The sequence below is a fragment of the Patiria miniata genome, unplaced genomic scaffold, assembly GCF_015706575.1.
Source record: "Patiria miniata isolate m_02_andy unplaced genomic scaffold, ASM1570657v1 HiC_scaffold_5, whole genome shotgun sequence".
Lineage (NCBI taxonomy): Eukaryota > Metazoa > Echinodermata > Asteroidea > Valvatida > Asterinidae > Patiria > Patiria miniata.
In genome coordinates, this window is record NW_024037072.1 from 38,439,538 (window position 1) to 38,459,262 (window position 19,725).

Below are 19,725 nucleotides of genomic sequence, written 5' to 3' on the forward strand. Positions count from 1 at the left end.
CAATGTTAAAAAAGATGTAATTAAAGTAGAATTTTTACACGAAGTGTGGTGAATTATTAATATTTTTAATGCCCATGCTGTCACAGCTTTATTGCTTTGAAATTGTGATATAATTTTTCAACAATTCCCGGGACTGGGGGGAGTACGGTACAGCAATGTTTCTTTGCAACAAGACTTACAAATCCTATTGTGCCATGAACAGCCAAAAGTGCAGTTTTTTTTTTCAAATTGTCCCTTGCATATATTTACTTCTTTTATCACATATTGTTTCCCTCTCTTAAAAAGCCATATCCTCTCTGAGTGATCCCTGTTTGTTATTTCCTAGGTTTACAGCATACATGTAGCTAATGTTGCTAGCGTCGTGCAGAGTTGTAACGAGTCACTGATTTTTGTGACTCGAGTCGAGTCGAGTCATTTTAAAGAAGTGACTCGAGTCGAGTCGAGTCATTAGGTCAACAAGGTCGAGTCGAGTCGAGTCGAGTCACAGAGTGTGGTCGAGTCGAGTCGAGTCGAGTCAAGTATTTAGCTCGAGTCAATTCGAGTCACAAATATTTGAACACTTAATTACAATAAAAAGCAACAAACACAAGAGAGAAAGAATACAAGGCACCAGTCTATTACGGAAATCCAAAGACATAAAGTATGCTGTATGGTACCCAACCAACAGTTTCCATTGCTAGCTCACGTCACAGATAAGAAGATGTGAAACTTCGGTCTTATAACTGGTTTGGCTTCGGGTCTAGATTTTGTTGTTCGCTGATCGCTGACAATGTTAAAACCTAATTGCATTATACAAAACTGTTTCTGATTATTTAAAGGTGGGCCCGTCCGTATCCATTTTTGTGTGTGAAATCGGGACATGAATTTAGCCAGCGTTCCACCAAGAACTTCAAAATCGCCCGAACCAATGATGAAACCACGGATTGAGAAATGCGTTTTAAGTCTGGTTCCGGGTTTAGCATTACATGCTATAGAACCACAAGGTGGGAGTCCGCGACACGGTGTATGTTTGTTGTTTCATTATGGAGGAAGGAAACAGACTGCCGCTGTATATAAACGTACATTATTCGCGAACATTAACGTGACGTGAACAAAAACTGGCAACGGGAACGGCGCAGCGTAAGTCATTGCAAATATTTTTTGCAAGTAAGTTTTGCTTTTATTTTGGGACTCGAGTCTTATTAGCCTTCCTCGAGTCGAGTCGAGTCATTCTGATGAGGGACTCGAGTCGAGTCGAGTCATTTGCTCGCAGTGACTCGAGTCGAGTCGAGTCATTTACCCGTCGGGACTCGAGTCGAGTCGAGTCGCCAAAAAATGTGACTCGAGTCGGACTCGAGTCGAGTCATTGACTCGAGTCATTACAACTCTGGCGTCGTGACTTTGGGCATGATCCCTGACTACATGGCATATGAGTTTCTGACTTCTGACTAGCGCCCCTTGAACAAAGACAATGATAAAATGGGGAACCGCCAACATAGGGCTTGATATAGCTCAGTTGGTAGAGCACCAGAATGGCAGTCTGGAGGTCACAGGTTCAAACACCACTCTGGTCAATTTCTTTGTTCCACTTCAAAAAAATAATTTTTTTTTTTATTGAACTGCTTTATTCATTTAAAAGACTAGGCCTTATCACCTACATGTATAGGTGTCAAAAATAAAAAAAACAGTATTATTTCATGTGGAAAACGTCTTCAAGAAACAAAAGTGTAACATCAATGTGGATCCCTGACATTTTCCTAAGCCATGCTAGTGGAAAGGTTGCAAAGAAGAATATCAACCTTTCTTACGTCAACCCCTCATCAATTTCTAACAAAGTTTATCAGGGGAGAGTTTGCTTTCTTAAACACGTGCGTCATAATGATTGATTGGACATGGCGGTATGTGGAGGAGCAGGCATTTGTGGTGTGTAAAGAGCACCTTCACATCCGTAATTGGATTAAAGGGGATCTGCAGTGAATCGCTTAGTCTGCTGAACTACATTAAGACGAGAATAGGATTAGGTGACAAGGCTCTTGCATTTCATTCTACGTGTACCTGTACATGTAGGCATAACGGTACCGGTACATACCGTACAAATGGGTCGTCTAATTAGTTTGGATTCTGCTGATTCAAATCAAAGGTCAGTGTCTGTTAGTAGGTTAAAAAAAATGGAAATGAGTGAAGTCATGTGGGTTTTGTTGGTTTGTGCCCACCGTTGCAAAGAACCATGTTAATGGCAGTGCAGAACTTGTGGAAGATTTTGGAGGATTGAGGCAGTGTGTCTTTTTAGTGGCGATTGATTTTGGAGGATGCGTTATGGTCTTTACAAATGTAGCTTTACCTACCGGTATACAAATACATGTATGCTCTGCCGTGCTTAATTGAGGCCTACACGTACAGTACATTAACCGGTACATTATACTGGACATCATCTGCGCTGCTTCTAGATATTGATCTGCACTGCTCCTGGATATTATCTGCTCTGCTTTATAAACTGAGTCAGAGGATTTTGAAGGATTGAGGCAGTGGTCACCCCTCCACTGAATAAATTCAAGTAATAACAGATGATTTTGGAGTATTAGGGCTGTATCTGATGTTTACGTTACAATGTACTTTGGTAACATTTGGAGGGTTTTGCAGGATATGAGGATAGTCTTTAATATCACCCGTTATTCAACAGAGCCCTTTCCGCATCCAACGTTTGATACAGGTACCAGTATCCGAGCAATGCAAAATTTTGCCTGCCAATCGGAGTTGACTTTAAAAATTGTGACGTCGTTGCGATCAGAAATGTGGACAAAGCTGTTGATTGGTCAATTTGGCGGACCTGTCTGTGTAATATAACAACAGGTTACGAAAGACCTGAAACAAGCCACCCGCTGAATGGTCAGAATATCTTAAGGTCACGACATGGTATTTTTTTGCATAATCACCCAATCTGCACGCATATACATGTATATATCGTACATGTAGACCAGATTGGGCGAAGGTCTATTTCATAGACTAGATTGATGATGGTTAATTCCTAGCCAAAAGAGCTAAGTGGGTGTTTGCCTTACTTTTTTTGAAAAAGGGGGGGGGGGGGGAGGGCATGTCTACACAATGCAAACTTTGATACTTTTCCAAATAGTGGCATGCACTGTACACATTACATGAAGTGCAGTGTTAGATTTCAATACCTAACTGGATTTTGATGAAACAGATTGTACATGTACTACCGTATGTACTATACTGTATAGCCCATAAGTCCATACAGGTGCGCACATACATGTTCTTGCATCCAGTCATTAGGAGTGCACGTTCCCTGGGCCACAAATTACCTTAAAATCTTTTCCGACTTTAAATTTGATTTTACATACACATTGTACATGTACATGTATATTTCACCAGGACTCCACATGTACCCGTACCAATCAAATTAATAGAAAATTTCACCCACTAAGGAGATTTTGCAGAGCAATTCCATTCATTATAGATATGGGCTCTCCTTAAATCCCAGTAGAGTGGGACTCACGTCAGTGCTTAATACTTGTTGATGGTGAATCAGGGATTGTAGAGTGATTGATTGCGTTATGTGCTGCACTGGCACTCTCTCATCATGTTCATAGATAGCTGGACATTGGCAGACATGCATACGTATCTATGGGTACTTCTCATCTCGTTGTCTGCTTTCCATTTTCATAGCCATTGGAGGGGGGGGGGGGGCTTCTAGACTTTTCCGCTAATGAAGGAAGAGATTAATGGTATTGGTGGCATGTTTAATTCAGCGTCAGGACCAGGCTACCGTAGCTATAAAAAAATGCCACAAAATTAATGGTACTCTTAAAGAGCTGGGATTGAAGCCTGTATGAAATGAACATTTGAAACGACTTTACTCGCATTGTATGGATGTAACTGAATAAATGTAATTTGAATGAAGAACGTGCAATTTCTTTACAAACTCTTATTTCTAAGTATTATATACAACTAATTTTTGGGTGAATCATTTTTAGCAAAAAATAAAAGAATGTCCCATGAGGTTCCTTCAAAGTGGAGGATTTTGGATGTTTTAGGAAGATGTCTTGCAAAACTGCCAAGAGAGTTTGGATATATTACCGGTAGTTACGCAAATATGTTGGAAAGGGAATGCAACCCAATAGCAGTATTGCATTGTATTTATTCACTGAAGAATCCATAAAACCATAGAGTGCTAGTGCTACATGTAGGGCGGGAGGACGGCACAAGACACATAGTTTGCACTACATGTATGTACCGGTACATTTCCATCAAATTCATTTTTTTTTTTAGGGTGGTTCAAAAAAAAGGACACCCACATTTGACAGTAATTTTCACCGATTTTTAAAAATTATTTGTAACTGTCGATTACATGTAGTAGCTATTAAAGTACTGGCCTTTAAAGGGAATATACATCATTTGCTTTTGCTGTAATTTTCAGAAATGGATGGAATTGGGGGTTGGAAATATAAAGCAAATATAGTTACACTGACTTTTTGGAGGTTTTGGGTTCGAAAATGCTATAAAAACCAAGAAAAACGATCATTTTCCTGTAGTCTGGTTCCCTGACTCCATATAAGAAGAAACAGAGCAGTTTACATACATTGGGGAATTGTAAGGTCAGGGAACCAGTCTAGCTGGCTCGTACCCGTTCATAGGTTTGTAATCGATTGCAAACAAGTGCAATGGTCAATTGGGGCCAGTATTTGAAAAAAAGCCAGTTGTTTCCAACGCTGATCGGCCGATCAGCGTTGGAAATTGATACAAAAATACCACTTTTCTTGAAAATGACAGTATACCAGGTGCCATAATTTTACAGGATGCTTTAGACTGTCATTTACCAACATCCTGTTAAGGTATTTCGCAAAAACTTGGTAGTTTTATTTTTCGATGTTTACAAATGTTGTATATTCCCTTTAAGCAAATCGTTGCTTTGCACATTTTGTCGTTGAGCAATGCTAATTTGAACATTTCATGTGCGAAACCTGTTTGTCCATGGAGGTACAATGTATACATTCTCTTCGCTTTACTGAGCTCAGCTATCAGAGCTTTATTTGAAAGGGCATGGCATTTGATAGTTACATGTATGTTAGGTCATGTTATGGAGCAATGAACTTAAGCCAACAGCTCATTGAGTAGATGATCTTAACACTGACATGAATAATTGGACAGCTTCAATAAAAGTTACAAAATATATTTTGGCGGGAAGGTTTTTTAATTTTTATGAACTACGAAAATGTCCAATTTACATAGAATAACCCGTGGACAAGACTGATTTTGGTGAATTGTATTCAAATTAGCACAATATCACTATTTTTGCGACTTTTACTAAGCTTTTTTCACCATGCATGGTTAAAGGCCTATACTTTACTACTATGTGCAAAAATATTTAAAATAAGTGCATTAAGTAGGTGAAAATTGCTGTCAAAAGTGGGTGTCCTTTTTTTTGAACCACCCTGTAGTTCAAACATCATATTTGAGAACTTTACCATGAACATTTCAAGATTGACTTTCACACCACTAGAAGCAATTCATTGAATACATTATAGGAAACTTTGAAATAAAGACCCAACACTAAGGTACAAGAAAGAACTAGAAGCCGTTCAACAGAATTTGGAAAAGGAAGATCTAGGGTATTTACAGGATCGAATACCGACATTGAACAAGTACATGTATGTATCATTTCACGGCAAAAGAAAATTGCACTCTTGAGCATCGATAACATGAACTGAACCTGCAATTGATGCTCTGTTGTGAGATTGTGAATGGATCAGTGACATTCAGTCATTTGTCATTCCACATTCCCCGAAAGAACAAATGTCACAAATGACATTGCGCACATCAACTGTAAGACCATTTTGTACATGAACAATTTAGCTTCATTCAAGTTTCTTTCTCTACATGTAGATGATGTGACACCCTGCAACAAACTAAATCTTTATCTTGAATCCTTTTTGAGATACATGTAGGGGGCCTACATGTACGCAAGTACACAAAAAAATATTGTGGCAAGTCCAGGCTATAAATAGTGTGTCATTAATTGAGATTACAAAATTTCTGGAAAAATCATATTAGGAAGGTAACATTTCTAGAAAGGAAACATTTTCAGGCAAAACAAATATCATTGAAAAAATTTTACCCTTCAATGTATCAATGAAATTAAATACACGTATTTTAGACAATTGTCTCCTCACCCATTTATTGATCCTCAATATTTACACCGACTCTTCACAAAACCAGGCCAAACGATTTTCTGCCCAGATGGGCCCATACAATAACATATGCAGACGATTAGAATTGTATTTCTCCTAAAGCAAAAATTCAGGAGGAAAAACAAATGGTGCCCCGTTTCTTGACTCGAGGGGGTATTCTGTGAAAGTCTTATCAACTTAACACGTGTTGCCTGGCTGGCTAGTAGGGCGGCCGTGTACTCCACTGCTACGGTTAATTTCTCCTGAAGCCCCCTTGGGAGCGCAGGGCACGTGGTTCAGACACTCTCTCGTGTGCCATTTCTCCTCTCTCCCTTTTATTTCCCAAGGAAAGAGCAAAAGGCAGTAGTTTGGGGCTGCAATTGATTTGGCCGAGATAAAGAACAGAGAATATTCTATGGATTTTTTTTTACCATCAAATCTGAATTTGCGATTTGCATGTCTTGGAGTGGTGCCGATATGTGAGGCGTTCGAGCAAAATGAGATGGAACTGGGCGCGGGCCGTAGTCGAGAAAAATGTAAAAACTGAATGGGGTGTAGTTTTTTTTCGATTTTCAGAATTTTTTCATATTTTTAATGTTTGATATTTCTTCTACATATTTGTTATAAAATCTAGTATAAAAATGTGTGAAATGAAAGTGTTTTATTAGGGAAAACAATTGGCATCTTTTATTTTCACGAATACAAAACTCAAAACTTAAATGGCTTTTTCTCAGTACATTATTGTATTTAACTTTCTGGACATGTCGATAAAGTACAAACTTTAAACAGCCCCAAGTTGTCAACAGATTGTCCTATTGAAGTGCAACAAACAGTTTTGTAAGGAGAATTTTATTCTCTTTCCTAATATCTGCAAACCCTCATTTTGACCTCGGCACACTTCTGTCTCATTTTGCCAGAACACGTCTCATATTCATCGACTGTACATATGTACAAATGTACATCTACCGGTACTATTAGTACCAGTAGCTGAACACAGAATAATGTAGTGTGTCTGTATATGGGACACAGATGCACTTCATTTCCATGTTCCGCAAGCGCGAGTGCAAAAGTTATCTTCAAGCAAAGTAAGATTGGAACTAGCACACTAAAGCCGGCCTCAGGTCGACCCACGATTTGTTTGTGCCACGACGGAACCGTCGGCAATCAAGCACAAAAATTATGCTCAGGTCACAAAAAAGTCCCTACCTACCGGTACCTACCCTTTATTGAATGCCATGTAATCGGAAGCAGAACTATATTTTTTTTGGACTTAGGCATAATATCACACTGTTGTTGCCTTGGATCGACCAATCAGGATCGAGGATTCAACTTTGTTTGAATTTTTTTTTATAATAACCTCTTGATTTAAATTGCTCTCCCAATTCTATTTGAGTTTCATACTGTGCCTAAGTGCATATTGCGTAGAATTTGAATGAAAACAAAGTCAGGATTCATTGGATTTTTATTCAAAAGAAAAGTTTGTTGCACTTTGCTATATTCCAGGAATATTGATTATGTGTTTATAGCTCTCTCGTTAGCATTTGGAATACCTTCAATGAAAACAAATAAAAGCTGGTTATTTTGTCATCTAGTATTGATTGATTTACTGGTTTGGTATTTAATTGGCAGATAGAACGTAATCGTAAAAATGGCAGTCGTAAAAATGACAATTTTTTTTGGGGGGGGGTCAAGGAGTCTAACTTAACTTTGAATGCCCCAATTTTGGGGGCTGGAACAAGTGTTTGGAAAAAAATGTTTAAGGTCATGAGATTCAAAAATTTCACGATACGGATAAAAACAAATATAAGAGAAATCTTAGTGCCAATTATTGAAATGATTGGCAAGAAAGCAGAACAAAAGAAAAATCATGTAGGAAAAAAAAAGAACTAAGGTTTATTCGCCTGTGTTTTTATGAATCATCTGAAAATGCCCACCCATATTACCCACAAACAGGTGTTTTTTTAATGCAGTTTTTTCTTGAAAAATTCAGATTTTTTCTTCGAACATGTAGATGTAGATGTACATGTACACTTACATGTATCATACAGTACCCACATGGGTACATGTACATATACATGTACATATACATGTACATGTGTAGACATGTGCATTGAGTGCGTTGTCACGGTTTCAATTACCTGTGAAATATTGGCCGGTGGGGAATAGTGAAAAATTGCCATTTGCACGAGTAGTCCCAATACACTTTAGTGATTTCCGGTACTACCTGTACATAAATTGGCAGGATTTATACATGACCATGTACATGGATATAGATCCTGTATGTCATCAAAAGATGAACGTAGTTTACACACGCATTGTTTACAAGCTTGTACAAGATGAGATTTGGCTGTTTGCGTATCTGATTATAAATGTTCCTCTCTTGTGTGGGGTGACTATGCAATAATGTATAATTATGTCGGAATCCGTGCACAAGTACCGCCCCTCAAAGGTGTCAAAAGGAGATGAGAGAGACCACTTGAAAGTGCTGCATGCTGCCGTAAGACGCTATAGTTTTGTGTAGATTCAGAATCAAACGAGTCTTGTGTATGTTGTGCAATATATGCGTGTGAATCAGTATGCACACGTGGTGTGTCCTAGTGTTGTGCAAACGCGACATGAAACCGACCTAAACCTGACCCGACCCAAAACTGACCCGACCCAAAACTGACCCAAAACTGACTTCGGGTTGGGTCGGGTCGGTTTGTCCATCATTTCAGTCGGGTCGGTTTCGGTTGTGAATTTGTGATTTTCGGGCTGGGTCAAGTACAGTAAGCCATTTTGGAAAAACCCGAAAACCGAAATCAACCCGACCCGAAACCAACTTTGGGTCGGGTCGGGTCGGTTTGTTCATCATTTCAGTTGAGTTGGTTTCAGTTTTGAATTTGCGATTTTTGGGTTGGATCGGTTAAGCCATTTTGGAAAAACCCGAAATAAACCCAAAAAAACCACCCTGGAACAGTTTGGAAATTCACATCATGCAATATTATTGCAGAGTCACTGTGCCCGGTACAACCAAAATGGTTTGCATTCTATCACACACGGTCTATAACATGTAGGCCAAGCAGTAAATCACGTTGTGAGTGCTGTACGGTATGATTCGGATGTACTGAGAAACAACGATTTACACGCGATGCGGGCTAGTTCAGGCACAAAAAGCAGACACAGTTGTGAAAGCCAGATATTCATTTTTTTTTAAGGGTCAGTTCGGTTTTGGGTCGGTTCAGGTCGGTTTTCCGATCGGTTTCGGTTTGTATTCCATTTATCTATGTTTCGGGTCAGTTTGGCTTGGTCAACCCGACCCACAACACTAGTGTGTCCCTCCCACTGGCCGGGCTCTTGGAAATGGTTGCAAAGTGCCATCTGGTATTGTTGGTGCACGGACATGTAGTCCATAAGATTTCAGGTCTTTTTATTTAGAAGAAATTGATTTTTTTTCTTTTGGTTTAATATTAACTTGTGAAGAACAAAAGACAAAAATATTTTATTTCCAGAACCTGATATATATAAAGCCCATCTCTGCATATTAATGACTGTAATTTGAGGTTTATTTCAAAGCATGGGTGGAGATGTCATTACACAGATTGTTACATGCACATCTCAAGTGCTGTTTCAAGATGTACAAATAAAGGAATTTGTTTTTGCTGGCAAGGTCACTCCGACAAGACAATTTATCCACAAATTAGCACCTAATTATTAGCACTGTAATTATCAAGCTGAAGCTACCGGGGTATACGGTACATGCTGAAGTATACATTGTTCTTATAATTTTGCACACATTTATTTATTTTTAAAAATAATCTTGGTCTCCCAAGTACTGTAGTCTATGGGTTGTCCAAAAGACTAAATCCTTGCCTTAGTGATACATGTACATGTAGTTTAAATCACTTAAAGGGAATATACATGTACAACATTTGCAAACATCGAAAAATAAAACTACCAAGTTTTTACGAAATACCTTACTAGGATGTTGGTAAATGACAGTCTAAAGCATCCTGTAAAATTATGGCACCTGGTGTGAAGTCATTTTCAAGAAAATTGTAGTTTTGTATACATTTCCAACGGTGGTTGGCCGATCACCGTTGGAAAAACCTAACTACATTTGTATTTTTCAACTACTGCTCCAACTTTATACTTTTTTCAGTCCAAATTTTGTTTGCTATTGGTTACATGTTCATGAACGGGTGCAGGCCAGCTAGACTGGTTCCCTTACCTTACAATTTGATCCATTTTATCTTTAGTGGAGTCAAGGAACCAGACTACTTGAACATTTTTGTTTTTCTTGGTTTTTCCAGCATTTTTGAACACAAAACTTCAAACATGTCAGTGTAATAATATTTGATCTATTATACTAACCCCTCAAATAGTTCATTTCTGAAAATTACAGCAAAAGCCAATGATGTACATTCTCTTTAAAGACGCATGTACCGGTAGGATCATTTGGGTTTCATGCTTTTTGTTCGTTTCCAATAATAACACCACTGAAAATCCAAAGAGTAGGCCTAACATTCGAAACCCAAGCTGTTGAAGTTTCAGCTCAGTGGGTTTTATACTTGTTGAGAAAACAGTGAAAAACCACGTCAACCTTTTGATGGCAAAGCACAATTTCGTTCACTCTTTTATTTCCAAAAAAAATCAGTCATTTGACTGATCGTTGGAAATCACCTATTCTTTGGAAATCACCTGTTGGAAATTCTACCGGTAAATGGCATCAGCAAACTGGATGAAATAATTTCACAGGGTGTTTAGTACCAGAATGATCTGTAATCCAAGCAAGCTTTTTGATTAATTTGGTAGGTTACTTGGATGAATGCAAATGATCCTAAATGCATACTATGCCTTTAATTACCATAAATAAACCTTTTTTTCTTTGCATGCACTTGCTCTTCAACTGACCTTTGATAATCAATGTTTATTGCTTCCGATATATACATGCATGCACTCACCTTTTTGCGACACAAACTTTTGGCCATTTTTGTAATTATATACACGTATACACATGTTCATATCGGTATCAATCTATGAATTGCACTGGGCACAGTTGGGTACAAGTTTGGATTGAGATTAGTGCAGTCGCCCACAATGTAAAGAATTCTTGCCTAAAGCAGCAGAAAATTGATTTTGCAACTTTAAAAAAGAGACAAGGTCACTTTTTGAAAGTCATTTTCCATACACACTGTTATGCAGTACAAAATATGTATGCATGTACTTGTTACATATGTACACATGGAATTATAAAAAATACTGTAATTCAAGTGAATACTGTAATTCAAGCAAACCCCGGCATGCTGGTATAAAGTTTTTATACGGTCAGTTGGTAGGGATACTTGTCAGTGTCCCTAACCAAAATTGAAGGTTTCTATTGTTTTAGCAATAGTTACCTTGACCTTTGACCTGTCGGCCCCAAAAGCAATATGCTTTTTAAGACTACCAAGAACAACCCACATACCAAATTTCAAGTTCCTATGTATGTAAGTAAAGTATATCACAAGTTATCGTGCTGACAAGAGTTACAAAATGTAACCTAACCAAAACATAACACACAGACATACCGGTACATACAAACATACATACACCCCTACACACAGAAGGAATACGCTATCGCAATATCCCACTGCAGCTTACAGCCAGGGGGATAAAAAGAGGGGAAAAAATAAGAAAAATGAGTAGTTCTCTTGCCATTCGTGAATATGACCAAATGATATATGCTTATAATATTGAATATTGAAAACAAAATAAATTGGCTCTTTAGGTAAATTCTTGGTGTGCACCATTGCCTACAGTAGGCCTACATGTATATGTTTTAGTGCCAGTCCATCATATGTTCATAAATTTTAATTAGAAAAGAACAGGGGCTGTTGATTTAAGTGAAATAAATTTTATTATATTTAATTATCAGTGATTTGTTTGTCATTAAAGTCCGGTCATTGAACCTTCCAGAAAACAGGAAGTCCCATCCATGGGGCTAATTTTAATTAAATCAGTGGATGAACATTTGACGAGTACAGATGATATGAATGTCTAATGCCCTGGAAAGTGCTGGTCGTTAATTGATCAAATCATTCGTTTTTTGTTCGCTTGATTAATAATTGAAGAGGAAATTAAATACAGACTTGCTTGATTTCAATAACTTAGAATCTGTTTGCCTGAGAAGTACGGTATGAATACTCAGAATACGTTCCCATAAATGCAGAAAGTCTGTGAATGGGAATAGAGCATAACCTGTAGTGAATCCTGGTTGGAAAGAAAAAACAAAACTGCCGGAAAATATTTTCTGGGAAGCAATTTCCTTAAAAGCACCCATTTTAAAGTGTATGTTTTAATGTGCATATTTTACCATGTTTGCACACAATGTGTGGAATTTAATGTGTTGAAACAGATGAAACTGTGTACTGTACACTGTAGGACACTGTACAATGGTTGCAGTTTTTGCAGAAAGTAGGCTACCCATTTCCTCAAAAGCAAGATTTCTGTTTTCTCACAAGAGAGTGTAAAATTCTGTAAAATGTTAATAAATATTGGCGTGAACAATATGACACCCTAAGGGCTCTTCGCTCATGCAGGTAATTGAAATCTGAAGGCATTGGGTGTTTTTTTTACCCAGAGGGTGCTCAATCAAAACTTTTTAATTAAGATTACTTGACAGGCTCAATGCAAAAAGGACAGTATGAAGGTTTGTAGTGATAAGTAGCTGTTGTTTTTTTCATTGGGCAAACTGTTGATTATGAGTGTGCAGAAATTAGAAATGGTCCATTTTGTCCCTTTGCTGTACACGACCCTACCGGTACATGTACATACACACATACTATACAATATTTTCTATTTGAAATTTGTGAATTAACCCAAATTCTCGCAACGACTTAATGAGGTTGTGGAATGCTCGAAGACATTTCCGTCATTTTTCGGGTATATGTAGCCTAAGGTGTGATGAAATAAAAACGACTATTGTTTCTGTCATAATATGAGTACAAAAGGTACTTTTGAGAGCTGTTTTTCAAGTCCTCCTGTCATGCCTGTTTCGACCCGAACGTGCAATTTGAGTAAAAGTCGTCGTTGCGGGCAGCAAACAAAACACAGTAAATCGTGACGTAATAAACAGGACTCCCGATGCAGAGTAGCATAAACGAGTCCTGTTTATTACGTCACGATTTACTGTGTTTTGTTTGCTGCCCGCAACGACGACTTTTACACAGATTGCACGTTCGGGTCGAAACAGGACCTGAAAAATAGCTCTCAAAAGTAACCTTTGTACTCATTTCATGACAGAAACAATAGTCGCTTTTATTTCATCACACCTTAGGCTACATATACCCAAAAAATGACGGAAATGTCTTCGAGCATTCCACAACCTCTTTAAGACGGGATAATATTTGTGTTTGTCTGTACATTCCTACTACATGTAGTCAGTGATCACTTCGTCGGTCACACCACGAAGTGACGTGTCATGAATAGTTATCGCACCACGAAGGGACGTATCGTGTGCACAAAGTCCATAGACAATTGGTCTTCTAAAAAAATTCTAAAAATATGTTTATTGAGAATACTTAACTCAATAAAAAAAATCTCTTATTGGAAAATCCTTTCTATTTTTTTTGAGGTTGGGAAAAAAAGGTGGGTGGGGCTAGTCGGGGAGGGGGGAGGGGGTGCTTGCTGTACATGTACATAGTGTACATTTGTACATATACCGGGTAGCAGCATAAGTACGGGTAGGTGTAGTGTTGAGGTCTCATAGAATGCAGTCAATGTCGCCGCAGCTTGTAATACATTGTACACCTGACCTTTTGATACAGACAGATGGTAATCCACAACCTTCACCTTTGCATGCAAATTATTGTCATCATCTGCGTGTTCATCAACCATTAGGCTGGCTATTAAACAGATGTGAACATGTACATGTAGATCAAGGACCTCAGTACATGCATACCGGTATTCTGGTACAATATCATAAAATGCCCAGGGAGAAATATATACATGTACTAAATATATATGTCAAAACAGAATTGTCTGAAGGGTACCGGTAAATTTTTAAACCATGTGTGTCTTGTTGCAGACATGTAGGGAGTCTGAGCGGTAAATTTAAAAGCATCTCATGTTTTCTTTTCATTATAAAAACTACTTGAACGTATGTAATTTGTGAACTTTTTTGTTTCAACCAACAAAAGTGCTTGAAATCTAAAAATGGATGCTTAGTAACTAACCCGATGAAGTTTCAGCTCTGTGAATGCTGTATATTTTGAGAAACAGAACAAACACAATATATTCTGGATCTTGATTCTTTCAATTCCAAAGTTGCCGAGCCATATTTTGAATTGCGCCCTCTCGTGACACATTCCCGATATCAGCATTCTGGACATGATTCTCATTAAGCCGGTTGTCACCTATTCACGAATTTGCCCAATTGCAAACCAACTAGAATGCAGGGGGGGGGGGGGTTCAGATTCATGGACATTTCCAAAAATGTGTCACTTGACACATTCTTGGAGACGACCTTATTGTTTTTGTTTTCACAATGACAGCATGCCAGAAGAAATAATTTCACAGGGAGTTTTAAAGTGTCATTACTATCTTTAAACACCAAGTAAGCCTTGCACAATGTATTTGTAATGTGGTTAGTTACATTTTGGATAGCTGCAAATGTCTACTCTACCCATTTTTTTTAATGTATTTTTTTTTTCATTTCGGTTCAGTGACATCTCCGAAGGGCATTAGTGTACTGCCTATACAATTTCATGCACAATACATGTACATTTTGTCCCAGGTTTCATGAACAAATTTTGTGGATACGTGTGCGTCATCAGTACACCTGCTGCTAATGAACATTGGCTGTCTTTCTTGTTGAATTAATGGAAACCTTAATAATGAACACTCGTTAATCACGGATCCTCTTAGATGTACAATAATCAGCTGAGAACCCCGCTGGTATCCAGATAAGCTGCATTATTTCCCTTCGTAAAGGATTCTGTTTTGGATATTTTTTACTGAAAGTAATTTTTTTTGATGAGATTTGAAGTGCATAGACAAATCAGTGGAGATGTACTGTAATTTGATCAGCCTCACGTGACTTTCTAGAGAAGAATAGAAACAAGATGAGAATTGATGGTAGTTGAGATGATTGCATAATGTTTTCATAAATTGTACATGAAACTCATGACACTTGTACCAGATATAAGATAAATCCTCAATCAAATCCCTTTATGATACACATGTGCAAGCTCATTACAATTAGCCTCCTGAATATCTTCCAGTTTTTCCATATTATTTGTCACACTCACTAGGGGGTTAGGCTGCATCCGAATCAACTGCCTAGAGCTAGGTCTAGGTCTGCGCCCATTGAAAATACGCGGGGGCGCGTTGACAATAGACGTAGCCGTAGCTCTGGAAGCCTGTTTCGGATACGGCCTTAGCCTCAAGTGTGCATGACACATTATACACATATTGGGCCAAAAGTGTAGGATTTACAGGGATCCCACAAACATGGGAAAATCCTGGAAATCCTGGCATTTATTGAGCTAGCATGGTATACATTTACATAAAAAACACTCATTGCAGTTTCACTCAAAGGAAAGTACTGAAATGAAAGAAAGACATTTTAGGGCATATTGTGTCCTTTTTTTTTGTAATGCAAGTAACCACTTTTCCAAAGAGTGCCATGCTCAAATAATGGAATAATACAACTTGTTGTTTGTTGTCATCAGGGAAAAGCCTTGAATATTGGGTATGTTTATGCAAATAAAAATGAAATAGATAGCCCAACTAGTATGAAGACTGCATCACTCGGAATGTAAAAGGATGCAAAAAAGTGTAATGTGAGTAACCGTTGAATTGCCCACATGTACATGTATATTTTGAAGGACAGAGACGGGTACCGGTACGCGACGTACATGTACAAGCAAACGTGAACATCATGCTTCTGACTAGCAGACATCTGAATCTGCGCGGAGTTGTATTTATTTATCTATCATTTTATTTTACCAGGGTATCCCCATCTGTTGTCTAAGAACTGGGCCCAATTTCATGGCTCTGCTTACCGGTGGCAAAAAATCCCTGCTTTCTGTAGCAGAAAATTCTATGCTTACCGTAACCGTATTTCACAGGTAAGGCCAAAAAAAAAAAAGTCGGTCTCTGGTCAGCGCGCGCGTCGATTTTAATCATGCGCGTCAGTCTTTTTTTTTTTCAAAATGTTCCGCGGTAGCTCCAACAGCGCACCCTCTATTGCCGCACTTCCTCAATTTTTTTTACCAAAGAGCACCAAGGAATGGGAAATTGCACCAAGGCAAATGATCGAAAGCACCAAGGCAAATTATGGAGGACACCAATGTACATGAGGACACCAAAAAAGCAAAATAGTACCCCACCTTGTCTGTACAATCCAAGCTTGAAGAAGAAAAAAAAAGCCCCCCCCCCAAAAAAAAACCGCGTCGCCGCGTCAATTCCGGAACTTTGGTCTGACCAGAGACCGAATTTTTCTTTTTGGGCCTTAGCGAGGAATTTTGGCTTCTGCGCATGCGTCCATCCCATGACTCTCATAGAAAAGTCTATGCTTACCCTAAGCGTATTTCAGGGGTTAGCGAGGAGTTTTGGCTTCTGCGTATGCGTCCATCCTCCATGACTCTCAGGATTCTGTGCTTACAGGGTTAGCACAGATATTTTCTGCTAGTGCGGTTAGCACAAAATGGTGATCGTAAGCACGGAAGTTGGTGGTTAGCAGAGCCGTGAAATTGGTCCCTATTCCCCATGGGGCCCTGTGTTCTACATTATTTCAAAATAATTTGGTAGTTTTATTTTTGATGTTTGCAAATGTTGTATTTTCCCTTTAAAAGCTTGGAATCTAAACTTTATCTCTGGTAAGTATTGGTTTGATTTTCAAAAGGGTTTTGAAATGATTTGTGTTCATATAAAGGCATGTCAAAAACAAACTCAACCGATTTCAAGGAAAATCAATCATGTGGAAATATTGCTTCATGTTCATGATGTGACGATCTCGTTGCCTTTTACTTTCTGTGTTTTTTTTCTTATCGATCCACATAGACTACCCCTTAAATAAATTTACAATAGTGTTCTTCGTTTCAAGTTCATTGTGTTTTTAATATAAATCAACTTTTTTGGGGGAAGGTTATTTCAACAGTTTGTTGACTCTAGTTTGCATCTGATGTACCACATCATCGATTTTCCTTGAAATCAGTTGAGTTTGTTTTATATTAACACAAATAATTTAAACCTCTTTTAAATAGCAAACCAATACTTGCCAGGGATAAAGTTAAGATTCCAGGCTTTAAAATGGTATAAAATTAATATCGGTACGTGTTTCCGCGTCGACGCTAGAGCCTCGCAAAAAAAAGTTGTGGTTATTTTGGGACGCGCTGCACAATTTGCAATACATAAGTATATTCACATTGTGTGTCACATACTGATAAATGATGCACACGGTTTCATGTGCACGGAGCTCCTGTTCTAGCTTTTTGTTCATGATCCATAATTACCATCCATATTTGCCGTTTCCACTCTAAAATCATGCTTTTAGTGGAAGTACCTGTAGTGTTTACACGTTTCTCGTGCATTAATCGACCCTGCATTAGTCACCCTGTGACTGGAAAATCTATTCTTTTACCAATAAACATGCTTGTTAGGCAGCTGGCTCATTGCCAGGGATGATTGCCGTATTGTTTTACATATCATCAAAACATAGTCTATCAAATGTTCTCGTGTGTTATTTTGATCTGATGAGACGAAATTCATAACATTCGTGTAAGCATCTAAAAGTTTGCCAACAAAAAAAGGGAATATCTGTTTTTTCTTTTGTTTTTTGTTTTGCACTGGAATATACATGTAAAACAAATTGTATAATGAAATAAATTGTTTATTTTAGTGCTAACAGACAAACATGTACATGTAAAGATAAACGAAGAAATTAATATGAGGAATTTGAACAAGCCACCAATGAATGTTCAAGTCAATTTCTTATTTTAACTAAACTCAAAGAAGGAAACCAAGTCAGTTTCCCATTGTGGTATATATTTGTTTTTATTGTTACACGTTTATTTGTCTGGTTATGAAAGCATTTCTAATACTGCAGTGTGTGGCATTGCTCAATGTACATTCAGGGATGAGATTTGTCAGGATTTTTCCTGATTGCCGAATTTTGATAGAATCCCTTTTGAAATCTGCAGTCCCTGAGGTTACCATAAAGGCCTTTTTTACCTGTGAAAGTTATATTATAGAGAAATGGGTATTGTAAGGGAGCCTTGAGGCGAATACAAACATATCCGGTAGACCGTACATTACTCTATGGCCCTCGGGGACCCTCAGACCCTCCGCCAAATGCCAATTATTCCGTGAATCTTTCATTTCCTCCCAATCTCACCCCTGACACTACATTGTACATGTGTGCAGCGTGCAGCTTGCACGCTCGAAGAAACTTTGGAGAGAATACAATATGAACATGAATGTTTAATGTTCTTTGATTAACCCTAACTCCCTAGCGTCTTGTACTAGGAACTGGACCAATTCCATCAAAATCCATCAATCGGTGTGCGTCTCATACAAAACTGTACATGACATAGTGGAATAATCCACTGATGCACTGGTTGACATTCGTGGACTTGCTACACATGGCTTTTATCACAATAGCAGTACAGGAAGCTAGACAAAATCAATCGGATACCCCTAGCACTGCTTCAGGCCATTAGGCCCAAGTCCATCATACAATGTACTCCATCAATATTTAGTCACGCCAGGCCTTCTGGCATGTCTGGACCAAGTCCCCCAAAATCCAAGGGCCATAGAGTGAAGGTTAAAGTACCACTGCAACACGTTGAGTCCCTTGATTTATTGTGAACAAAATGAGAAAAGATTTCTCTCCTCAAGAGGATTTCCTACTTACTTCTTTTTTTCAGGAGAGACTTGTTGGTGGACCATCTATCCAGCGTCAAAACAAAGGTCAGAAGGAGAGAAAGTCAGGGTGGGAGACGATCTCATACTGGTCAGTGTGTCATCAGAAAGATACCTGGTGAGTTAAGTGCACTTGAAACTTGGTATGTTTAACGTTAGTGGCATGAGGTCATCATAGTTTGATTCAGACCAGAGGCCATTATCTTTTCCACTTCTGTGCCAGCGGAATGCTTTTAAAACGGATGCTGCCAGATAAAATATAGATGATTTCCGTGGGACTTGACCTTTGTTTATCAAAGACTTGGAAGCAAATAATCGCCCAGTTAAATCCCACCTTTGGCGGTGATTAATAAAGTTGCAATGGTCAACCACGTTCCAAAACCGGACGTCAAAACAACCCGATGAATATCATGACGAGATCCAGTAACTGCATGGGCTACCACGAACCATGCATGTTCAGTTTTGTCAAAAGACGTGGCCCTGCACTCTCAAGAGATTCCAAAGTTTGTTTTGCCGTTTGCAAATCGATACTTCGAGCCATTGGTAGTCAGATTCTCGTAAGTCTAGAGTCATGGTCATGGTGCACCATCATCATTAATGTTGAATGAATTTAATTTTGTTTGCAGGGATCAATTTATTTTGTTTCTGGAAAATCTCATCTTGAATGTTTTCCTGA

The 19,725-nt window shown here is 38.4% G+C and overlaps 1 protein-coding gene across 1 annotated transcript in view; it reads left to right on the plus strand.

Annotated features, from left to right (window-relative positions):
- Nucleotides 1–19,725, plus strand: part of LOC119740887 (ryanodine receptor 2-like) — a 136,085-nt gene that overhangs the window by 22,575 nt on the left and 93,785 nt on the right. Inside the window, 1 exon segment of the mRNA XM_038216354.1 lies at nt 19,055–19,167. Coding sequence (XP_038072282.1) covers nt 19,055–19,167 — 113 coding nt within the window.